The sequence below is a fragment of the Chelonia mydas genome, chromosome 1 (genome assembly GCF_015237465.2).
Source record: "Chelonia mydas isolate rCheMyd1 chromosome 1, rCheMyd1.pri.v2, whole genome shotgun sequence".
NCBI classification, from domain to species: domain Eukaryota; kingdom Metazoa; phylum Chordata; order Testudines; family Cheloniidae; genus Chelonia; species Chelonia mydas.
The window spans coordinates 324,314,188-324,340,351 of record NC_057849.1 but is presented as its reverse complement, the minus strand read 5'-3'; the positions used below and the strand labels follow the sequence as shown (position 1 = coordinate 324,340,351).

Here is a 26,164-nt window from a genome sequence, read left to right as displayed (position 1 = left end):
TGCTCATCTAGTCCATGAGGCCCTGCCCCACTTCTTACCATCCCTTCCCTGCCCCCATTCCAACCCCTTCCCCGAAGTCCCCACCCCAACTCCGCCCCTCCCTGCCCCTATTCCAACCCCTTCTACAAATCCCCGCCCCAGCCCCTCCTCTTTTCCACCTCCTTCCCCAAGCGCGCCACGTCCCTGCTCACTCTCCCCCTTCCTGGAAATGGAAAGTCCTAAGCGGCGCCAAACAGGTGTTTGGTGGCGGGAAGCACTGGGAGGTAGGCGGAGGAGCGGGGACGTGGTGCGCTCAGGGAGGGAAAGAGGGGGGGTGGGGGGAACGGAGCTTGGCTGCCAATGAAGTCAGCGCATATGGAGGGCTGCAGGAAATAACTTCACGGGCCGCCGCGTGTTTGAGACCCCTGGCCTAAACCAAGGAACAGCTGGGCTGGCAAAGACTGGTAACAATAAGACCAAGTTGAAGCCGAGGAACGACCCCGAATGTGAATATGAAGAGCCAGGCGTTCTCACAAGAAATTTTTTGGTGGCCTCAGAGTGTGGCCACCAACTCTTGCTGGTGGCCGCTCTGACAATTTTTCCTAAAATACTTTATTAACTTTAGAACAATAAATATGCACATATACATGTATAAATCATAATTTAGGTAGGTTTTTATTGCACTCAATAATAAAAATAACGTACAGTTGTCTCTATTCTTTAGTGGACCAAAACGCAATAGAAACAAATAATTTGCTTTGCATGGTCTTGTCTTTTTGTTGTTTCTTTTGCCCCCCCCCCGCACCTCCCTTTTTTTTAAAAAAAAGACTTGCTAGCTCATAAGTCTGTTTCTATGAAAAGCGTATGTTTGTTAACACTGCTTTGCCTCCCCAATGACAACCCAGGAGCCTGTGGCTGCACAAAAAGCTCCTGGTGGCTGCATGCGGCCACAGTGGTTGCATTTGAGAAACACTGGCCTATAAAAACACTTGAACAGTGGTGTAATACTCCCTCTAATTGAAGAAATTTAAAAAGAATACTGAAAGAGTATAGCTTACTAGTTTGCCTTGTAATAAAATTACATCTAATTTTTTTAACTGTTTAAAGCTAGATCTTTTTCACAGAATGGCTTTCCTACTATTCATTTGGATTCTTCCTATTGTTAAATGCTACTCACTCACTGGTCAAATCTTCAGTGTTACTAAACAGAAAGTGAACTACATTACTAAAATGACCTTTAAATCTGGTTAGTTGCAGGGACAGAGTGGAGTGAAATTTAAATAAAAAGATAAAGGATTTTCCTTTCATGGAGTAAAAACCACTGGGAGCATTCTTTCTTTTTTTTAAATGCACAAATGAACATTTTCTGTGCAAAAACAAACATCTGCAGAAAAGTAAAGATAGCACATCTGGTATAATACCATTCCATTGTAAGTTTACTTATTTTATTCTTGATCTGAAATTTAACCAAAGTGTAACTATAAATAGAACAAAAGATAGTAAATAGTAAAACTAAAAGCTAAACTGCAATCTCCATTTTTGTGAAATATGCAAATTAAAATACTCAGTTTATATTGGAAAGTTATTTTTTCATTTTTTTTTTTAAGTTCTAACAACACAGCTGCTGTATTTGTTTAAAAATAACTGTTTAGGAAGTATACGCAAATCATAAGAACCAAAATTACAATATTAATCATTAGAAAACAGAATATATATTTTAGAGAAACTGATGAATTTTAAACACTTAATGCCCATATTCTCTAAATATGCATGTGAATGTATACAAATTTTCATTTATAGTCCCATAAACTATGTAATCTACGAATGTCTCTAAAAAAGTCCAGTTTGATCTGTGTCTAATTCAAAGATTAGTTTCCTAAATCTGCACTGCAGTAATGAAGTATAATAGCTCTGCTCATCATGTGATTCATGAATTGTATGACTGTCTTACACTTATCTATTAATAGATATTGCCCTTAAAACAAAAAATTAACCTAAAATAAAATATGTTAAAGTTATGCTGAGTTAGAAGCAAGTTAAAAGCTGTGGTGCCTTATAGGAGTTGTAGTTTTGGTGCTTCATGACCCCCATATTCCCTCTATGGGCTAGGCTCCCTAGCTGGACTACATCTCCCATAATAAAATTTTCCATGTTTTAAAGGATTTAAATCAGAACTTTGCTACTAATTCAGCATTTAATTTCTGTTATTTTCATTTAAAGTAAGTTTCTCTCCCCAGTTCTAACTCCTGAACACTTCATAAAGCTGTTAGGACTGCAGGTAGCGAGTACTCCATTAGATAATAAAAATAATTACAGGACACCAACCTGGTGAAATGGGTCATCTCTATATTCTTTTTTCACACAAGGATTAACTTGAGGGTTTTCTACATCTGTCTCACTGGTACAGGAAGACCGGCACTCTGCACAGTGCAACAGATCTTCCCATAGCACATCTTCTGTTTCCGATTCAGGCCTTGTGCTCTCAGAATCCTGTCTGGAACTTGAACAGCGTGAACTGCAACTAGTACCTGATTTAGGGGTATCCTGCAATTAAGATATACACTGGCATTAATTCAGTTTACATACTCCACCCTGTTTATTTAAAATGCCAATTACTAAAGTCAACTATAATAAATCCACTCATTTTAATTTTCCAGTTTCACTGGAAACATAACAACAAACAGTACAGGTTTCAGAGCAGCAGCCATGTTAGTCTGTATCCGTAAAAAGAACAGGAGTATTTGTGGCACCTTAGAGACTAACATTTATTTGAGCATAAGCTTTCGTGAGCTACAGCCCACTTCATCGGATGCATAGAATGGAACATATAGTAAGAAGATATAGATAGAATGGAACATATAGTAAGAAGATATAGATATAGATATATATATATACACACACACATATACACACATATACACACATACATACAGAGAACATGAAAAGGTGGAGTAAGAGGCTAATTAATTAAGATGAGCTATTATCAACAGGAGAAAAAAAACTTTGTAGTGATAATCAAGATGGCCCATTTAGACAGTTGACAAGAAGGTGTGAGGATACTTAACATAGGGAAATAGATTCAATATGTGTAATGACCCAGCCACTCCCAGTCTCTATTCAAACCCAAGTTAATGGTATCTAGTTTGCATATTAATTCAAGCTCAGCAGTTTCTCGTTTGAGTCTGGTTTTGAAGCTTTTCTGTTGCAAAATTGCCACCTTTAAATCTGTTACTGAGTGGCCCAAGAGGCTGAAGTGTTCTACTACCGGTTTTTGAATGTTATGATTCTTGATGCCAGATTTGTATCCATTTACTCGTTTGCGTAGAGACTGTCCGGTTTGGCCAATGTACGAGGCAGAGTGGCATTGCTTGCACATGATGGCATATATCGCATTGGTAGATGTGCAGGTGAATGAGCCCCTGATGGCATGGCTAATATGATTAGGTTCTATGATGGTATCACTTGAATAAATATGTGGACAGAGTTGGCATCGCGCTTTATTGCAAGGATAGGTTCCTGGGTTAGTGTTTTTGTTGTGTGGTGTGTGGTTGCTGGAGAGTATTTGCTTCAGGTTGGGGGGCTGTCTGTAAGCGAGGACTGGTCTATCTCCCAAGATCTGTGAGAGTGAGGGATTGTTTTTCAGGACAGGTTGTAGAGCTTTGATGATGCGCTGGAGAGGTTTTAGTTGGGGGCTGAAGGTGACCGTTAGTGGCGTGTTATTTTCTTTTTTGGGCCTGTCCTGTAGTAGGTGACTTCTGGGTACTCTTCTAGCTCTGTCAATCTGTTTTTTCACTTCAGCAGGTGGGTATTGTAGTTTTAAGAATGCTTGATAGAGATCTTGTAGGTGTTTGTCTCTGACTGAGGGATTGGAGCAAATTCGGTTGTATCTTAGAGCTTGGTTGTAGACAATGGATTGTGTGGTATGTCCTTGATGGAAGCTGTAGGTAAGTATAGTGGTCCGTAGGTTTCCAGTATAGGGTGGTGTTTATGTGACCATCGCTTATTAGCACAGTAGTGTCCAGGAAATGGACCGGTTGTGTGGACTGGTCTAGGCTGAGGTTGATGGTGGGATGGAAATTGTTGAAATCATGGTGCAATTCATAGATATTAAGGTCAGAAGGGACCATTATGATCATCTAGTCCAGCCTCAAGGGCTTCTTTTCCATGCGTCCAGACGATGAAGATGTCATCCATGTAGTGCAAGTAGAGTAGGGGTGCTAGGGGACGAGAGCTAAGGAAGCGTTGTTCTAAGTCAGCCATAAACAATACAAGTATTATTAAGAACTGAAGTTACTCAGTTCCAATTTCACTGTTGCCTTTGTAGGCTACATTACACACTACAGTTTAAATATTCCAGTCTACCTCTTCCACATAAGTATTCTAAATGTGAAAGAGAAAATATTTTGAGTTAATCACTTGAGTTAACTGTGATTAGTTGACAGCTATAATCCCAGCTGATTCTTTCAAATGTCCTTTACCACCACAGGCTGGATTTATAGGAGCAGTCGTTCTTCAAGTAGATGCAGCCACGTATTCCACTAACTGGAAATTGAGGCTTGAGTTATGTACATAAAATTAACATAGAAATATGACTGAGAATCAAGAAACCTTCATTCATAACAACATTTTAACAGAAAAAAGAAAAAATTTAGATGGACTTTTTTTTGTCAGCATTTGCTGATTCATCGAAATCAAAACATTTCAGGGTACCATGTCAATTTTGATGAAATTTCCCCTGAAACCAGGGGTTGTAGATGAAGGCCGCACATTGAGTGGATGTTTTCAGAGAACTATCCACAATGACTCCAAGATCTCCTTCTTGAGTGGTAACAGCTAATTTAGATCCCATCATTTGATACATATAATTGGGATTATGTTTTCCAATGCAGATTACTTTGCATTTATCAATATTGAATTTCATCTGCTATTTTGTTCCCCAGTCCCTATTCTTGAGAGATCCTTTTGTAGCTCTTTGCAGTCTGCCTGGGACTTAACTATCTTGAATAGTTTTGTATCATCTGTGCATTTTGTCACTGCACTGTTTACCCCTTTTTCCAGATCATTTATGAATATGTTGAATATGACTGGTCCCAGTACAGACCCCTGGGGGACACCACTATTCACCTCTCTCCAGTCTGAAAACTGACCATTTACTCCTATCCTTTGTTTCCTATCTTTTAACAAAGTTACCAATCCATGAGAAGATCTTCCCTCTTATCCCATGACAGCTTACTTTGCTTTAGAGCCTTTGGTGAGGGACCGTGTCAAATCTTTCTGAAAATCTAAGTACACTATATCCATTGGATCCCCCTTGTCCACATGCTTGTTGACCCCTCAAAGAATTCTATTAGACTGGTGAGGCATGATTTCCCTTTACAAAAAACATGTTGACTATTCCCCAACAAATTATGTTCATCTACATGTCAGATAATTTTGTTCTTTACTATAGTTTCAACCAGTTAGCCTGACTTCAGTACCGGGCAAACGGGCCTGTAATCCCCAGGATCACCTCTGGAGCCCTTTTTAAAAATTGGCATCACATTAGCTATCCTCCAGTCATTTGGTACAGAAATTGATTTAAACGATAGGTTACAGACTACAGTTAGTAGTTCTGCAATTTCACATCTAAGTTCCTTCAGAGCTCTTGGGTCAATACCATCTGGTCCTGGTGACTTATTACTGTTTAGTGAATCAATTTGTTCCAAAACCTCCTCAATGACACCTCAATCTGGGACAGTTCCTCAGATTTGTCACCTAAGGAAATGAAACTTGCTACCATGGTATTGAAGAAGACTGATCTTCTCTGAATTGGAGAACGAAATGTTGATAATGCTGCCAGATGCACTTTCAATAAACTGAACACAAGCCCCAACGACTGAAGGTGCAGCAGGTAGTCCAAAATGTCCTGGATAGAAGCCAGCGTTGGTTGGATTCCACAGGCTAATGACCACACTGAAAATCACTTCCATTTCACTGAACAGGCCATCCTGGTGGATGGTTTTCCACTGTTAAGGAAGACTTGTTGAACAGTCAGACACTGCTCTCCTTCCTCATTTACTTACAGTAGAACCCCATTTATCTGAGCCTCTGTTATCCAGCTCTCCATGTTAACTGAACTATAAATAGTTATATTTAATTGAGGCTAACAGCAGCGGAGCTTGGGTGGTCTGCTCTGGGTGGCTAGTGGTTCGATTAACACAGAGAGCCAGATAAAGGAGAGCTGGATAAATGGGATTCTACTGTATATCAATAAAACATTGTGTTCAACTGATAGCTATATATATTGTGGCTATGAAAACTGAAGTTCAGTGTTCCATTTTAATTGCATTAAAAAAGCAAATATTTATTTATTTTTAAATCAGCAAATTTTGGATTTTTATCACGGAAAACTAGAATCCCTGCTTCTGAGTGAGTAGGTTGGGACAGGGAAGAAGCAGTATGGAAAGTTGAATACACAGTGAAAGAAGGTCAGAGAGCTGGCATTATTTCAGCCACACTGGGGTAATGAGAATAAGCTTGGTCCAATCCAGCTTGAGTTTAAGGATGAGCTGAGGGATGATTGGCACTGAGGGAAAGACGTACAAGAGAGCTGACCACCTGCTTGGACTGAGGCCCCCCTTGAAAACAGAACAGACGACATTTCCTGTTGTCCCTTGCAGCGAACGGGTTGATTGTTGGGATGCTCCAAGCTATGAAGAGGACCAAGAGGACACTTGTTTTCAGGGACCACTCATAACTCAGGGCATAATACCTGCTGAGATGGTCTGCGAGATGATTCTGAACCCCCAGGTAAGCCAATGGCTATTGGAGTAATGTTCTCCACCATGCAGTACTGCCACAGCCTAATTGCATCTAGGCAGAGCAACCTGGAGCACGTCCTCCACCTTGTTTGTTCACATAGCACATCACGGTGATATTATCAGTAAGTATGTGAATCACTGAGTCTCTGATACTGTCCCCAAAAATACATGACATGTATTGTTGATGGCCTGAAGCTTCAGCACGTTGATATGGAATGAGGTCTCCTGCTTGGAGAACAGTCCCTGTACCTTCAACGACCCCAGCTCTGCCAGCCAGACCACCAGGTAGGCATCAGTAACAACCAACTTGGTTGGTGAAGGCCAAACAAAAGGAATGCCTTGGCAAACATGCTCTGGATGAATCCACCATTACAAGGACCCCAGAACCACCAGAGGAACACAAACCAGTCTGTCTAGAGGATGAAAAGTAGAATGGTAGATCATCCTGAGCTACATTTGAAAGGAGCGAAGGCACAGCCTTGGAAACCGGACCACCTGCATGCAAGAGGATATGTAGTCCAAGAGCCTCAGTCATGTCCAAACTGTCATGGAAGGCTGAGACAGAAGACTAAGGCAAAGAGGGTGAATTATCTGAAAATGGTCTGTTGGCAGAAATGCTTTTGACATCAAGGAATCTAATATAGACTTAATAAACTTGATTTTTTGAGCGGGAGTCAAAGTTGACTTTCCAGTGTTTAGGATGAGACTCAGATGGTCAAGCAAACACAATGTGGCACTGATGTGAGCAAGAACTTCATCTCTGGACTCGCCCCTCAATCAAGTGTCATCCAGATATGGGAAGATGTAAATTTCCTTCTTCTTAATATTTGTTGCAACAATGACGATGCATCTGGTAAAAAACAGGGGGACAAAAGAGTTGAATGGAAACACTGTGTACTGAAAGAGGCATTCCATCAAGGTGAACTGAAGGAGCTTTCTAAACCACTGCATAAAAGTAGGCGTCCTGAAGGTTTAGAGCAGCAAGCCAGTTGTTCTGAGACACTGAGGGAGAATAGTCCATAGGTACCATTTGGAACCTCATGTACCCAATATATTTGTTGAGGCTGCAAAGGTAGAGGATGGCTATTACTCCTTCCTTGGATTTCGGTATTAGGAAGTACCAGGAATAGAAGCTGTGATCCTGGTGTTCTGATGGAACCTCCTCCTTCACTCCCAAAGCCAGCAGAGCGCAGACCTGCTTGAGGAGCAGTATCTCATGAGTGGGGTCCTTGAAGAGAGGCAGGGAGGGAGGTTGTGGAGAGGAATTAGATGGCATAACCCGGTCTGATGGTGCTTAGCACCTAGCTGTCAGTGATAATCGAGCCCCAAGCATTGTGAAAGCAGGCCAGCCTGTCTCCAAAAGCAGCGAGATGAGGAGAGAGGAGCAATGATTGGAACAGTGGTCTGGACAAAGAAGTCTGCTGCTGCTGTTGAATGCCGTAGTGATGCTTCCCCACCACTGGTGTATACACCCCTAAAGACTGCAGCGTAGCCCTCTACCAGCTCATCAGCTTTGTCTAAAAACAGCATTTGGCCGCCAAAGGACAAATTCTTAATGGCTTGCAGGACATTGCAGAATTCAGGCATTGCTCCAGTCAGGAAGTCCTCCTCATCGTGACCATGGAGGCCACCACCCTGGCATAGGTGCCTGCAACATTCAGCACAGATTGCAAGGACGTCTTAGTCACCAAGCAGCCTTCAGTGACAAACACCCAAAATTCCTCTCATGAGGCTTTGGGCAGCTGGTCTGCGAATTTTGATATAGCGGTCCAGTCAACAAAACTGTACATGGACAGCAAGGCTTGCTGGTTAGCAATTCGTATCTGTAATGAAGAGGAGGTGTCCTACCCAGGAGGTCCACTCATTTAGAATCCCTATCCTTGGGCATGGACCTAAACCTGCCCTGCCGAGGTCTATCATTCACCACAGTTGGAACTAGGAAATTTGGCGGCCAAATGGGAGTAAAACCCCTCAAATCCTGGCATGGGAATGAAATAGCTCTTTTCCATGCACTTAGCTGCAGGCAACACTGAAGCCAATGTGATCCAGAGGGCCTTAGCCAGTTAAGGAGCGCATAATTGATAAGGAGAGCGTCTGTCCCAGGTCAGATGGCTGCAAGACATCCACTAATTTATGGGTGTTCTCTTGGAAGAGCTCCACTTGGATACTGAGGGAAGCAGTTACACTGCAAAAGGTCTTGGTACACTTAAAATCCTTCAGTATGGAAGAGCAGCACAGAATTATCCAGAGATGAAGGAGAGGCCCTTCACTGAGCCAAGCAGGATCCTGTTCCAGGGCTGACTACTCTGGAGGCTTCACAAGAAGGACTGCCAGTGCCTGGGCCTGTGGCAGATCGATGGTCACCACTGCAGACCTGGCCAGTGATCTCGCCTTCAAGCGAGATGAAGAGCAGGATCTCTGCAACCGAGGAGCATCTCAGCGATTCCATGGAAGTTACTGGCAAGGATAAGGCATTGATGGCCAGTAGACATGGGGCCAGGGGCCTCAATCCCAATCACAAGATGAGCGTCAATCCTGCTACCCATTTCTTCAGAGAAGCGCCTTCTCTGGAACATGAAGCAGCAGCACTCTCAGAATCAGAGGGTGATCTTCAACCACTGCCTGCTTCAGTACGGAGGCCCTCAACATGGCCTATTCAAGCATGTGCTGTTTCAGGCAAAGGTCCCGAGCCACTTGAGTCCATTTTTTGAACAATCTGCAGATCGCACAATGCTCTTTAACATGGGCCTTGCCAAGATAGAGTGGTGGGAATCATTGTTGGAGATCACTGTCCCACATGAAGGACAATGTTTAAACCCAGTGAGGGAATCGCCAAGGAAAACAAACTAATATGACGAATATTAATCTAACAGTAGGGCCACGTTTACACTATAAACTTACATTGGTATAACTACGTTGCTCAGAGCTGTGAAAAATCCACATCCCTGAGCGATGCAGTTATACCAACCTAACCTCTGGTGTAGACAGCACTGTCAACAGGAGGCCTTCTCCCGTTGACATAGCTACCACCTCTTGTGGAGGTGGATTGACTACGCTGACAGGAAACACTCTCCCAATGGCATAGTAGTGTCTTCACTGAAGCAGCACAGCAGCACCAACACAGTTGCACTTCTACAGCATTTTAAATGTAGACCTGTCCTCAGAGTACTACTAAGTCTCAAAAACAAGGGAAAAACTAAACTAGTTGACAGGTTGTGACATTAAGACCACACTGAGCTCTGACTGCAGCCACAGGTGGTAAGAAGGAACTGAGGGGTGTCCAGGCAGTGCTGCCTCATGTAGCATGGGGAGGGGCAATGGCCATGAGGCATGAGCATCACCCCTCTACAGGTGCAGCTAGGCAAACTTCTCCAGATCCAGTTAGTGGAATACATGGCTGCATCTACTTGAAGAACCACTGCTCCTATAAATCCAGCCTGTGGTGGTAAAGGACATCTGAAAGAATCAGCTGGAATTATAGCTGTCAACTAATCACAGTTAACTCAAGTGATTAACTCAAAACAAATTAACTTGATTTAAAAAAATTACCGGGATTAATCGCAGTTTGAATCGCACTGTTCAACACTAGAATACAAAGTGTACAGTGCTCACTTTAAATCATTTTTATTACAAATATTTGCACTGTAAAAATGATAAAAAAAATAGTATTTTTGAATTCACCTATACAAGTACTGTAGTGCAAGCTCTTTAATGTGAAAGTGCAATTTACAAATGTAGACTTTTTTTTAATCTAACTGCACTCAAAAACAAAACAATGTAAAACTTTAGAGCCTACAAGTCCACTCAGTCCTACTTTTTGTTCAGTCAATCGCTAAGACAAACAAGTTTATTTACATTTACAGGAGATAATGCTACCTGCTTCTTATTTACAATGTTACCTGAAAGTGAAAACAGGAGCTCCCACAGCACTTCTGTAGCTGGCATTGCAAGTTATTTACAGGCCAGATATGCTAAACATTAGTATGTCCCTTCGGACACCATTCTAGAGGACATGCTTCCATGCTGATGGTGCGCCTTAAAAAAATAATGCTTTTATTAAATTTGTAACTGAATTCCTTGGTGGCGAATTCCATGGTTTTACCCGCATTCTGCCATATACTTCGTGTTATGGCAATCTCGGATGATGACCCAGCATATGTTGTTCGATTTAAGAACACTTTAATTGCAGATTTGACAAAATGCAAAGAAGGTACCAATATAAGATTTCTAGAGATAGCTACAGCACTCAGCCCAACATTTAAGAATCTGAAGTGCTTCCCAATATCTGAGAGGGACAAGGTGTGAAACATGGTGTCAGAAATTTTAAAAGAGCAACACTACAACACTACAGAACCCAAACCACCGAAAAAGAAAATCAACTTTCTGTTGGTGGCATCTGACTCAGATGAGGAATATGAACATGTGTCAGTCCATACTGCTTTGGACAATTGAGCAGAACATGTCATCAGCATGGAAGCATGTCCTCTGGAACGGTGATCGAAGCATGAAGGGGCATACATGTTTAACATATCTGGCATGTAAATAACTTGCAACGCCAGCTACAACAGTGCCATGCAAACACCTGATCTCCCTTTCAGGTGACATTGTAGATAAGAAGCAGACAGCATTACCTCCTGTAAATGTAAACAAACTTGTTTGTCATAGCAATTGGCTGAACAAGAAGTAGGACTTAGTGGACGTCCAGGCTCTAAAGTTTTACATTGTTTTATTTTTGAGTGCAGTTATGTAAAAAATAAATAAATAAATAAAAATCTATATTTGTAAGTTACACTTTCATGATAAAGAGCTTGCACTACAGTACTCGTGTGCGGTGACTTGAAAAATACCATCTCTTCTGTTTATTTTTTACAGTGCAAATATGTGTAATAAAAATAAAGTGAGAACTGTACACTTTGTATTATGTTGTAATTGAAATCAATATATTTGAAAAATGTAGAAAACATCCAAAAATATTTAAATAAATGGTATTCTATTATTGTTTGACAGTGTTATTAAAACTGCGATTAATCACAATTAATTTTTTTTAACTGTTTGACAGCCCTAGCTAGAATACTAAGTATTCACTAGTTTGCTTTAAAGCCTGCACGCCTTTAACAAAAGAATACAAGTTGTCACCTGAGAATTCTATTTCCATTTGGTTCCCCACATCTGAATTTCATTTCTATGAAGGACTCCACCAATAAGGGAGTGCTGGGTTGCTGCTCTGCTCTTTGACTTCACTAGCTCTTTAAATCAAAACATTGGAACTTCTTTTGTTGCCATGCAACAGCAACAGTTGTGGCTTCAATAGCATACCCCATATTCTGAGTAATTGAAAAGAATGTTACGCACTCATATCCAGGAGAACCTCCACATGGATGGATCCTCTCACAATAGAACTTGTAGGTAGAATCAAATTCTCTTGTCTGCTCAGAGTTCCCCTCATATGGGCTAATGGACTTATTGGAGATGATGGTAAAAGAAGCTAGGGTGCAGTCTGAACTATGACATGGAGAAAGCACTAGCATCAACATAGTAATGACTAAAAGTGCAAAACAGATTAGGAAAGTCTGCTAAATCTCTGGCAAGAAAGCTTTCTTTCTCACATAAGAGGAAACTAATTTCCTAGATGAATACGCCTCCAAAGGAGATGGTTGCTGCATAATGGGGCTGCTTCTGGAAGGCAAAATAGAAAGCAGCAAAGCTCTGATGTGATGGGGTGTAAGAGCATAGCAACAGACCAATTATCCATATTGTGGACAACTGTCCCCACCCAAAGAAGTGAAAAACATGCTAAGTTCAAAGTGATTCTTGTGCAAACTGGACACCAAATCGCAATGATTCCCAAAGACAATTACTTCACAGGAATATTTTTAACAAGCGTCAGGAATTATTAAAATGGACAAGATAACCACTAAATTCCAATGATCCAGAATGCATTCAGAAGAAATAAGCTCAATGGAGATGTTGACAAACCAGTTACAAAAAGGACTTTTGGGAAAAGAACATACCTCCACAGGGTAGTGTTTCTTATAATGGTGGGATTTCCTGCTTCGAAGAGCACAGTCACTAGAAGCACGTTCTACATTACGGCGTAAGGGATATCCAGATTCAGGTCCCTCCTCACTTGAAACTTCATCAGATACATTTGTTACTGTCCTGTGTGTATCCTAGACCAATTAACAATTTACTATTAGTAAATCACACTATTTTTTCATAATGGTCTTTTAATTCATTTTAAGTACTGCAATAAATTTTCTCTCATCAATTCTTTTAATTAAAAAATATTTAATAATCCCCTTTTGCTGAGTAGGGCATAGAAAACAGTTTCCCTCTTTTAGGTTGTTGACTGCATGGAAAGCTGGTACAGGAAGTGATATACAATACAAGATTATAACATACTAAAGTGGGTGATTAATCATTGCACAGCAGTCTTGTGTCAGGCCAATTTATACTATACTACAGAATGGATTCAAGATATTTATGTTCCAAGTGATGTTTTAGGTGCAAATCACAGCAACCCCAAATGGTATATCACTGTGACCTCAAAAGAAAAAAAAGTGACATTCTATTCTTGGTTTTGCCTTCTCAAACATAGTAATTTATATTACCAGCTTTTTCCAATCTTAAAATTTAATTTATTTTTACCACCTCTCCCACCAAACCCAAAGAAGTGTAAGCCCATAATCAACTATAGAATGCTTGGACTGTGAGCATATATCATTCCCTGGTTTCATGCTAATGTAGAAGCTGCCCCCACAAAAGGAGAATGGTAGGAGCGACCACCAAGAAAATTTCAGTTTTCATTCTAAAGGGTTTTGGTTTTTTTTTTAGAAAAATATACTAGTTTCATAGAGGACAACAATGAAAGTCTCTTTGGCTTCTGCCCTCCAATTTCTAAATTTCCAAGGGTGATTTTTACTTCAGTGCACTGCCAGGGAAAGAAGCATTCAACAGCTGATTGTTTTGTCATAAAGACCATTATCACAAAAGTACCCATTACAGTATTTCTTCCAACCTTTCTTTTCTGTTTTTTTTCTTCAAACAAGTGGCTCCAACAGGTATGGGACGGAAGGAAAGCATTATCCCAGAGGAGATTCTGGGTGGCTCAGCTGCTCTAAATCAACCAGAATAGTGTATTGACTTTTTATGCTTCTGATGGACAGTGGCCTCTTGCAAACTGAACTGTAAGAATCATTATACTACTCAGAAGTTACTACGTTTCACATTTTTTTCCTAAACTGTATTAGTATGGTGATTAGCAATGACAACACTGGTAATTGACAACACTGGTATGCAGTCTTCAGTCTCATTTTTTCCCTAATTTTACATTACTCCTTCAATACAAAGTTCTATATTTTTATTCCTGAAAGCTCTCTCTTGTTGGAAGGTCAGATACTGGTCAATCTTATCTTAGTACCTCTAAGAGTATGTCTTCACTACCCGCCACATCGGCGGGCAGCGATCGATCCAGCGGGGATCGATTTATCGCGTCTAGCCTAGACATGATAAATCGACCCCCGAGCACTCTCCCGTCAACTCCTGTACTCCAGAGCCGTGAGAGGCGCAGGCAGAGTCGACGGGGGAGCAGCAGCAGTCGACTCACCGCGGTGAAGACACCATGGTAAGTCATAGAATCATAGAATATCAGGGTTGGAAGGGACCTCAGGAGGTCATCTAGTCCAACCCCCTGCTCAAAGCAGGACCAATCCCCAACTAAATCATCCCAGCCAGGGCTTTGTCAAGCCTGACCTTAAAAATATCTAAGGAAGGAGATTCCACCACCTCCCTAGGTAACGCATTCCAGTGTTTCACCACCCTCCTAGTGAAAAAGTTTTTCCTAATATCCAACCTAAACCTCCCCCACTGCAAATTGAGACCATTACTCCTTGTTCTGTCATCAACTACCACTGAGATCCATCCTCTTTGGAACCCCCTTTCAGGTAGTTGAAAGCAGCTATCAAATCCCCCTCATTCTTCCCTTCCGCAGACTAAATAATCCCAGTTCCCTCAGCCTCTCCTCATAAGTCATGTGTTCCAGTCCCCAATCATTTTTGTTGCCCTCCGCTGGACTCTCTCCAATTTTTCCCCATCCTTCTTGTAGTGTGGGGCCCAAAACTGGACACAGTACTCCAGATGAGGCCTCACCAATGTCGAATAGAGGGGAATGATCACGTCCCTCGATCTGCTGGCAATACCCCTACTTATACATCCCAAAATGCCATTGGCCTTCTTGGCTACAACGGCACACTGTTAACTCATATCCAGCTTCTCGTCCACTGTAACCCCTAGGTCCTTTTCTGCAGAACTGCTGCCGAGCCATTCGGTCCCTAGTCTGTAGCGGAGCATGGGGTTCTTCCGTCCTAAGTGCAGGACTCTGCACTTGTCCTTGTTGAACCTCATGAGATTTCTTTTGTCCCAATCCTCTAATTTGTCTAGGGCCCTCTGTATCCTATCCCTACCCTCCAGCGTACCTACCTCTCCTCCCAGTTTAGTGTCATCTGCAAACTTGCTGAGGGTGCAATCCACACCATCCTCCAGATCATTTATGAAGATATTGAACAAAACCGGCACCAGAACCGACCCTTGGGGCACTACACTACAAGAAGGATTTGGCTGCTAACTAGACATGGAGCCACTGATCACTACCCGTTGAGCCCGACAATCTAGCCAACTTTCTATCCACCTTATAGTCCATTCATCCAGCTCATACTTCTTTAACTTGCTGGCAAGAATACTGTGGGAGACCGTGTCAAAAGCTTTGCTAAGGTCAAGGAACAACACGTCCACCGCTTTCCCCTCATCCACAGAGCCAGTTATCTCGTCATAGAAGACAATTAGATTAGTCAGGCATGACTTGCCCTTGGTGAATCCATGCTGACTGTTCCAGATCACTTTCCTCTCCCCTAAGTGCTTCAGAATTGATTCCTTGAGGACCTGCTCCATGATTTTTCCAGGGACTGAGGAAAAATCTAAGTAAGTCGACTTCAGCTACGTTATTAATGTAGCTGAAGTTGCGTAACTTAGATCAATCCCCCCCTAGTGTAGACCAGGGCTAAGAAGCGTTGGCGGGTTGCTAGTAGCAGCCAGACATCAGGCAGAAGCAGGTTTCTTCCTGCTCTGCACTTCCACCTCTACAAAATTCACCTAATCTCTTACAGATTAATGGTTGCATAAGTAATGCCAAGTACAACTATTGCACTTCTTTTTGTGGGGTTACATGTTTCTCACTGGGTAATTGCGGTTTCTCTGGTTGTGCATGTGCCTTTTGGACTTTGAATCAATGACATGGCAGCATTGCACAGGGTACAATTACATGGGATGCGCATGGGTGGCATGCTAAACTTATTGTTTATTTTGTCCACTGAGTTGCAACTTTGGGTGGGTGGTCCTAAAAGCAGGGTTTAGAATAATGGTGTGGCAATGACTGGGTCTCGCAATGCTACAAAAATTAGGATTTGCAGTAATGCCTTTTTTCCTGCAAATCATTGTTTGTACTGAAGGGGATTGGTTCCGATTGTTTCTCCATCACCTGCAATGCACAGAAGGCTTTGACTAGGCCTGAGAATTAAACAGCTTTACTAAATACATTGGGCTTATAGTCTGATTAGGTCTTCAACAGTTGAGCTGTTTAGCATTTGATTACTGAAAACTGGACAGGTCTGACACAGCATGAGGTGAGTGTTGCTTGTCACCTTAATATACTGCCAATACTGGTTGCCTTTTTAGATACTGTGTTTGTTGTTCCAAATTACAATAATGTTGCAGACATTTTGACAAAAGGTTAATGCTTCTGTGCATCCTCATTGAACTCTGCCATTCTCAAAGTTTCTTTTAACAAAGTTATTTAAAGGAATAAAAGGCAACTTAATTTAAAATTAGTTATTAAACAGATAACTCATCCTTTAAAATTATAATAATGGCTATTATCTGCTCTTAAAATTGTTTGTTCATAACCCTGCTTTCTGAAGTTTTTCTTGTTAGCTGCAGGAGTTCTGCTTTGAAGCAAAGCATCAAGACTCCTTAGGCAACAAAAGCTTTTAAAATAGTCAGACTTCAAAATGCTGAATTAGCAAGATTTAGCAATAATCAATCATATTTTCTGATTTCTTCATAAATATGAAAAATACTTTTCCTTTCTGCTGATGTTAACAGGTATAAAGGGAAATGTCACATAAGAAGTTTAATTTCTTGGAAATATAGTTTACCTCAATTTTTTTCACAGTTTATTCTAAATATAGAGAGGTCTTTGTTTTTCCAAATAAATAGATTATATACATATATAATTATCCAGAAAACTGTTTACGCATGTATAAAAAGTGTTATGAGAGCCTGGAACTTCAAAAACTTGCTCACCATTTGAGTGAGATAAAGCACACTGAGGAAACTCATTTTTTATAGAAACATTTTCACAAGTCTTATTTTGTCTTCAACATACTGTAAATGATGATGCCAGAACAGATAGTGATAAATCAGTGAAAGCATCCTAAAATTTCTCAGTAAATACAAATTAAGTGTGCCAATCAGTAGAATGCACAGCAAGGGACATGATCAAGGATAAGCATGAAACAAATTACCGTATACAAATATTCTAAATCTCACCTGCCCAAGTGTATCAAAACCTGAACTAGGTGTACAGAAAGAGTGTATATGTTACACTAGCTATGGAGCCTATCTATGGAAGATCCCAAAATGGGTCCCTCCATTAAAAATGCATCTCATTGAATGAAGCCATTGTCTCACTGAAACTTTCCTTAGGCAAAAATTCCTGTTTTACCACCACCATCACCTTCTAGGAGGTAGAATAATAGGCTGCTCCTCATTTGCTTCCCTTCGCTTTCCCTAAATGCTGCACTTCCAAATCTTCATGTAGCAATAATGGTAGAGTTGTTTTGGAGGAGAATGAAGTAAGGTAAAATAGGAGAACTGAGAGCTATCAGACCTAACCAGTCAAGCTCCATGTTTAGCAACACATCCTTCCTCCTCATTATGCTCTACTTTCTGAAGACTATCCTTCTTCTCATCAACCCCTTCTGAGCTCTGCATTCCAGAGAGCTTTTTCACTTCCATGGGGAAGGGAAGGAAAGAAAACACTTGCAGATCCCTGCACTTATCCACAGGAGAAGGGGAAGGAGAAACTATGAACATGGAGGATTGGCAGGGAAACCCTTTGAAGGTGTGGGGGGTTGTTTGAATTTTGGAAGTCATCATTACTGTGAAGTTTGTCCAACTGTAGCAGAGAAGCAGACCCATCCCAGAGAAAAATCTAACAGCAGCAGGTGAGGTAGAAGCAAAGCCTTCTCATGAAGGCTAAAACAAATAAGAAATACAAGGATACATGGTAAGTCAAGTTAAAGAAAATCAGAGAACCTAAAGGTCAGTAAAATGAGGTTCCTGTGGTAGGAGTTGAGCCATAGACATGGACTTTCCGAATCCTGGGTGACCAGTGCCGCTGGGGTTCTCCTATTGTGTCTATGGCAAAACATTTATGAAGTAGCATTCACATAAATTACCACCATTTAGATATAATATTTCTGAAAAGCAGTATTTTTGCCTTTGGGATGGCCTAGGTTGTACAACATGGTATGTAATTTCCCAACACATTATGCCAGGGAAGGATGACTGCAGACATCACTACGAAAAGGTTTCAAGTCATTTATGCAAAATTCAATTGCTTGCAGTGCATTTTGTCTACCTGCAGATATTTTTCTTTTATTTCTTATTAAAATATTGCCCTGAGATTTTGGTGGAGATTTCTTTTTGAAGGAAGAAAATATTGATGGGACAGTGAAGAGAAAACATAAGGAAAAATTTAAGAGCAAGAAACCCAGAACTAGATCTTGCACTTAGGCCCTTAGTAGCCTAACACAAGTCCTTTTTTTTTTTTTTTTTTTTTTTTAACTTTAAAAAACACAGGGTCAAGATATAAATGGGAACCTATCCAAACTGCTGTGGGAATACAGTGTGCATGTAATTGGACACACTACTTTTAGTTATGAAAAATGAACCATGCTTACTTTGTGAGGACTATGATTGTTGTATGTGTTTCTCACAGTTCCTGTGCTCCAAACTCCCTCTTCTGGCCTAATCACTTTACAGTGAGGCTCATGGGTCTGTACTCCATCTTCACTGCTTTTACCTGTCTTTTTCCCATCAAGGGAGACATAGCCATTATCAGTCTCTGTTGATTTATCTATTGAATTCTTTGCTTTCTTTGATCTAGATTTAAAACAAAACAAAAACAAACATGCACATAAAATTACTATATGGCTATTATTGTCTATGTCCTTCTCCCCCAACTATTTTTGACTTAATTGTTGAGATGGATGAAAACTAGTAATCTAAATCAAGCATCTGATACAGTAGTATCTGTGCTACTTTTCACCATTTAAAGCTTATCTGTTACAACTGTAGGAATACAGAATACCAAATGAAATAACCAGCACATGAAAGAATATTATATAGAATACTACTGAAAGAAGAGAGAGAGACCAAGAAAACCTGTATGTTACCATATAAGGCTTTATAACAGCAATTTGACAAAGCCAACTGCAAATTCTGAAGGGAATTGATTTCCTTTTTCACATTTTTGTATCAAACACAAACGTAAAGGTATGACCAAATAGCTGTTTATTCTCAGGAATTTTTAACTGATAATTATTGAAACTTAAATTTCATATTCCTTGCACACCCATGCATGAAGCGTGAATTAATCATATACTGAATTAAAATGAAAACCGCTATCCAAAAGTTTAACTTTTTAACCTAACTTCACTTTACTTCATCAGCAATCTAAAAGTTTATGTTAATTAAGAGATTTTCAGAGGAGTAATCCAGGTTGTTGTAGTCTCCCATATTACCTGGCAACAGTATGACTATTAGTGTTAAAGTTCCTGGCCTAAGTCCTCCCCTTCCAAAGCACAAAAGAGTAGAGCAAGTATATACAGCCTATTTCAAATGACACACTAAGTGGAGGAAGGAAGGAAGGAGGTAGGACAGAAATAGAGAGAGAAACCAGAAACTAGAGCAGTTCTAGTTCTACAAATAAGAATAATCTTCCCTGTCCTGTGTCCATCTCTTCCCATCCTACACGCCAACATCTTTGAGTAAGCAGCAGACATAGTAACAAGCAGAAACTCTAAAGAAAGGCTTACTACAATGGATGACTGCACTTCCAAATTACAACTTGGTATCTACGGTGGCTTCCAATGGATGGTAGTGGTGAATGTGTACAGGAAAGAGCAGGTAGCTAATTTACCAACTGATGAGGCAGATAGCTCAGACCTGCAAGCCTTTGAGGTTGACACACTTTGGACACAGCTTATAGACACGGGTAGCACTGTTAGATCAAAATCTTTACCTAGTGAGCAATGGAGATCTTGTAACAGGACAAGGTGGCACAGAGCTATATGAAGCAGGTAAACGGCTGCATTTTAGATTTCTGGATTACTAGTGTATGTCCAGACCATCTCTGAACACAAGGTAGGTAAAACTAAGTTATTTGAGTTCTTTCTTCTGTATATCCCCACTAATGAGAAAAAATGGTTGTGCAACTGGACCACCACTAGATCTCCCAGTATTTGGATCATACTAAGGCTCCTCTTGAAGAACTCCCACTGTTGGCAAGTAACCTTCATCTGAACTTTAAAAGTATTGTGACAAAGTTCCTCCTCTGCCTTGGTGGGTCCTGCGCTTATTGGCGGATTTGCTCACCTCAGAGATTCACAGCAGCCCTCAGTTTGGCCACTTTCATGGCTCAAATCTGCCGTTCACTCAGTTAACCTCATCACTGGCCAGCATGGGGAAAAGGAAGAACAATAATCCCTGCAGTCTCTGCTGATCCATCTCGTGGATCGGGGAACAGGCCGGAGACCTTCCCCTCTGGTGGAACCCACAGTCCAGGTCAACTCCTCCGGTATCAAGTAGGGAGTTGGGAGAATGGAGGGATGGGGGGAACCTGGGCCCGCCCTCTACACCAAGTTCCAGCCCAGGACCCTGTGGATTGCAGTTGTGACAGCTACAACTCCCTGGACTACTTCCCCATGGCATCCTCCCAACATCCTCCTCCCTTCTTTATTCTCACCACAGGACCTTCCTCCTGATGTCCGATAATGCTTGTACTTCTCAGTCTTCCAGTAGTACGCCTTCTCAATCTCACCTTCTTGCGCCTCTTGCTCTCAGCTCCTTGCATGCACACCACAAACTGAAGTGAGCTCCTTTTTTAAACGCAGGTGCCCTGATTTGCCTGCCTGTCTTAATTGATTCTGGCAGCTTCTTGATTGGCTGCAGGTATTCTAATCAGCCTGTCTGCCTTGTTTCCAGAAAGTTCCTGATTGTTCTGGAACCTTCCCAGTTACCTTACCCAGGGAAAAGGGACCTACCTAACCTGGGGCTAATATATCTGCCTTCTATCACTCTCCTGTAGCCATCTGGCCCGAACCTGTCACAGTATGAAACAAATTTGAGGGGCCACATGAGGAGGCAGCACACCTGGAAAATCTGGAAAATGTGAAGTTAGAATGGAGAAACAAGGAAACTCAGCTCTCCCACCTACAAGCCAAAGTTATGACAACTAAAAACACTTTTTAAAAATAATCCTCATAGGTTCAAATGGGGACTCAAACACATTAAAAACTAAGCACTCTAAATAATAGATTATGTTTTGGCTGTTGTAAAGGAAAGAATGCATGTTGCTTCAGGAAGGGTTTGGGATGCTTTATCCTGCTACCCAAGGCAGACCCATATATTGTAGAACTTGCTGAAGAGGGCACTTATAGGGAATTCACCTTAAGGCTTATCAAGAGGCGTTGAAGGATGCAGGAATAAATGTCATTGCCCTTCTCTTTCCCAGCAGAGATAAGATTTCAGTGCCTAGAGCAAGAAGCCATCCAGGTAGAGGTATACATGACACCCCTCCTGGGGCAAACTGGCTATGAGGATGAAGAGTCTCTTGATAAAGACGGAGTAAGGATGAATGAAAAGAAAGAGCACAGAATTTGAAATGAATATCCAGGGCAAAATACAGGTAACAGTATTGGGCTGAAAAAATGGAGATATGAAAGTCCATCTTTCAGGATGACCAAATGATGAAAATCATTCTGCAACAACACAGAATGAGACACGAGAATTTCTATGAAAAGCTTCTTCTGAAAGATTTGATGGTTGAGAAAATGAAGATCTAGGATCAGACTGAAGCCTTCAGCCCCTTATAAACTAACACGTATTGATAGTAGAATCTCCAGCCCCTCTGTGCATTGGGGGGGCGGGGAGGAGGGAGGAAGAGGGAAAGACAGAGAAGGATCTAAACAAGTGGCCTGCTGATGAAAGAAATCTTTGATTTTTGCTCCCAAATAGGGCAACGTCACTGGAATTACAGTTCAGGTCATAGCCAAAAGGCCCAGAAATCCCAGGTCTCTGTAAATCCGACTCTGATCACCCTGTAACAAAACTGCTCAACAAGAGTCTGCAAAGAAATGAAGATGGCCCCCCAATAGGAAAAAGCTGATTAAAGGGGATTGGGTTAGCTAATCTTTCAGTGATACTGCTTTGGAGGCTGGGAGGGATAGGCAAAGCTTAAAAAAAAAAAAAAAAAAAAAAGAGCTGCCAGTGGAGGAACTACACCTAGAACAGGAATGGCAGAAGCAACATTAAGTTGTTCTGTTCAAATGTTTTCTCCCTCAAAGAGTTTTAACCCTTTGGGGGTATGTAGACATGATCAGTCCTAGCTTTTACCTAGGAGTACGGCAGTTCCTCAGCCAAATACACCAGCAACACACTGTAGATAGATCCAGGGATGTAACAGCTATTCTACTGCCATTAAAGGATTCCTGAAAAAGACAGAGCACCTTGAGTAGAACTGGACAATGTGCCCAAGGCCTTCATGACTTTACTTAAGGGAGGAAGAGAGAACATGGTCAGCGGGAAGTCAGGGAAACTTGCCAGTGCTGTCTGGAGAGGAGCCATCTAAATTGAATCTTACCATCCAGTTGCCCTAAAAGTTTATTGGGAGCAATGCAATAGAGTGAACTGGAGAAGACAGTAGGTCTCAGGACCACGAAGAATACTACATCCCTCGTTATTTTCCTGAATAGCTTCTGACAGAAACCCATGAAGGAGACAGCTGTGGCAAGAGATGGAGCTGTGACAGAGGAATTTATTTTCATACTTCTGCTCTTCTTGATAATTTTTCATATCTACAGTTCCTTAAGGCTCTTTCCTCTTATTTGAGCTACAGAAGTGCCCCTAGCATAGTAGAGGCTGAGCAGAATAGCCACTTATGAACCAGATGAATTAGAGTAGCAAGGTACAATTTTATCAAAGGGATCTATGGGAGTCTAATTGGGTTGGAGACACAGAAAAGTTTGGTTCACTTGTGTCTGTTTTGGGCTCTGCTTACAATTATAAGGCCTCAGTTTGGGAGTTCAGGCAGACCCTGCTAAGCAAGATTTTTTCAAGAAAGGCATTCCCCAAAAGCATTTTCCTTCACAGGGCATTTTGCCTCAAGAGGTATTCCCCAGAAGTTCCCCCCAACATTAGAAGAGGAATCATGCTGTAATATTTTTGAAGGTCTATTGTATTTTTGCATGATCTGACTTCCCCCCCCCCCCCCCACAAACTGCTTCAGCACAGAATGGATGTAGTCTTGGGATTGTCTACTTTAGCCCTCGCTACTCCAACAGATGTACAATCTAAAAAGACACAGGCAGATGAAGAGTGAGAGGAAAAGATGTAATATGTACAAAAAGTGATGGGATGATGAGACTTTTTCAGTTTTGTTTTAAGGGGAAGGATGTATTTTGTTTCAGTAAAAAATATTAAAAATTACCCCAAATCACAATTAAGCCCTTTTGACCATATTTCTCCTTCACCAATTCCCAGTTTCAATTCCACTGTTTTTATGTCCCTCTCTCCACATTTGATGAACAATTTATTCATGAGATAAATTAAACAGATATGCAAGTTCACTGCTAGTCGTTTTGTTGTGTTGTCTATGATGTTGATCTACAGGATGGATTTAAAATAAGGACAGTCGATTGGCAGAACAGCTCATGGAAGGGCATTCTATGTATAGTGTGACATGAAGAGGGCAGAAAGATGGTTGTGGAGAACTGGGTGCAAAACAGGACAAAGTTGGAATCATATGTGAGACTGGGGGTGTGACAAAGTAGGGTCTTTATTCAAGTTGCCCTTCTTCTGTTTCCTTCACTTAAATTTTTTTCCATAAGGAAATAAAGAACTGGATGAGTAAGTGGTTTAATATAAGTGCCACTCCATGCCTCCAGTATGCAAAAAGCAGACAAATGAGGAAGAACTGAGAACTAAAATTATGCAACTGAATGACAAAACTTGCCTCCTACTTACTGCCTGACAAACAGAACCATAAAGCTGATAGTCAGGTTTACTACTGGGTAATATGGGAGCACAGAAATGTGAAAATCATTGTTTCTGACGTAGAATATATGAATACTTCTAAAGGATAACCTTCTTACTAAAAGCTTAAAGAGAAGAAAAGATGGCAAAATTTTCTACCCTTGCAGTAAACACCTTAAAAAAACCCCTCTGAAGACTCACTTGTAGGCCTTCTGCTTTCTTCTTATGACCAATGCTTTAGCCTGTATACATATTGTGACAGGGTCGGGCCAGATGGCTACAGGAGAGTGATAGAAGGCAGATAGATTAGCCCCAGGTTAAGTAGGTCCCTTTTCACTGGGTAAGGTAACAGGGAAGGTTCCAGAACAATCAGGAACCTTCTGGAAACAATTAAGGCAGACAGGCTGATTAGAATACCTTCAGCCAATCAAGAAGCTGCTAAAATCAATTAAAGCAGGCTAATCAGGGAACCTGCGTTTAAAAAGGAGCTCACTTCAGTTTGTGGTGCGTGCAAGGAGCTGGGAGCAAGAGGCAAAAGAAGCTGAGAGTGAGAAGTACAAGCATTATCAGACATCAGGAGGAAGGTCCTGTGGTGAGAATAAAGAAGGTGTTGGGAAGAGGCCATGGGGAAGTAGCCCAGGGAGTTGTAACTGTCACGCAGCTGTTACAGGAGCCACTGTAGACTGCTGGCCCTGGGCTGGAACCTGGAGTAGAGGGTGGGCCCGGGTTCCCCCCATCCCCCTAACTCCCTACTTGATACTGCAGGAGTTGATCTGGACTGTGGGTTCCACCAGAGGGGAAGGTCTCTGGCCTGTTCCCTGATCCACTAGGTGGATCAGCAGAGACTGTGGAGATTGTTCTTCCTCCTTTCCCCATGCTGGCTAGCGATGAGGTGAAATGAGCGAACGGCAGATTTGAGCCGCGAAAGTGGCCAAACTGAAGGCTGCCGTGAACCTCTATGGTGAGCAGATCCGCCAATAAGCACAGGACCCACCAAGGCAGAGGAGGAACTTTGTCACAATATTTATTTTAAAAACTTTCTAAATACAGATTAGCCTGATAAAGTCCACATGAACACACTATTGAGAGTTTAGGAAAAAAAACATGTCAAACTACCCAAAATAGGTACATTAAAATTTTGCTTTGGTGCAGTTCTACAGTGTTGAAATTATTTAGTTAATAGATGAAGAGTAGACTAGAGAGATAGAAAAGGAGGTGCATATGAAACCTATAATTTATGTTTATGGAAAATGGATTACTAAGACTATGAAAGAAAGCAAATCAATCCTTGGGTGCTAGCTGGCCATGTTTGCAAGAGAATGTGCTTCAGGAAGTCCCAACTTCCAGCAATGAAGATGCTAAATAAGACAAAGGAGCAATAGTGACAAAATAGTTGCAATAAGAGGGAGGCAGAAGAAGCTCATTTTAATGCATTAAAACAATATTTTTGGTATATTTTCTTCTTCATAGCTACTGTATTGAAAAGAAATGCAAATCTCATGAGACACACAGTTAGTACAAATTCAGAATAATACAAGACAATTAAGTGCTCAATTCTGATCAAGTCTACCACAAACAATTTGCTACAATTAAACATTAAATGATAATCAGGTAATTCAATTTCTTAGAGCTTTTTTCTGTGTACAGTATATTAATAAAGAAACAAAGCTCATTAAATGTCTTCTGGCAGACAGAGCATCAAAAGTATTAAATTAAATAAGTAGTAATAAATATGAAAATTCAATCCAGTTCTTTTAGACAGCGCACAGATAAAAAAAAATGCAAAAGCCTAACCAGTGAGACTCTGCTATTCCATGACTTATTGAACTGATATGAGGTACAGGTGTGATAATTCTTCCAACTTTGATTCGAAATGCATTCACAGGCCTTTGTGTAAAGTTCACAAAGGTTCTGGTTCAACTAAAACCTGGTTTTCCCCATGATCAACTTTCACTGCAAAGATCAGGTTAGACAGGTTTGAACATCTCTGCACACATTTACAGGAACTGGAATTG

The 26,164-nt window shown here is 41.1% G+C and overlaps 1 protein-coding gene across 9 annotated transcripts in view; it reads right to left on the bottom strand.

The window, feature by feature from the left end:
• PHTF2 (putative homeodomain transcription factor 2) overlaps window positions 1-26,164 on the bottom strand; it is a 180,945-nt gene that overhangs the window by 43,532 nt on the left and 111,249 nt on the right. For all 9 annotated transcript variants that reach the window (XM_007063795.4, XM_043552161.1, XM_043552155.1 and 6 more), the window contains 3 exons: window positions 18,797-18,998; window positions 12,791-12,949; window positions 2,305-2,523 (listed from right to left, as the gene is read on the bottom strand). In XM_007063795.4, coding sequence (XP_007063857.3) covers window positions 2,305-2,523; window positions 12,791-12,949; window positions 18,797-18,998 — 580 coding nt within the window. The remainder of the gene's footprint in view (window positions 1-2,304; window positions 2,524-12,790; window positions 12,950-18,796; window positions 18,999-26,164) is intronic.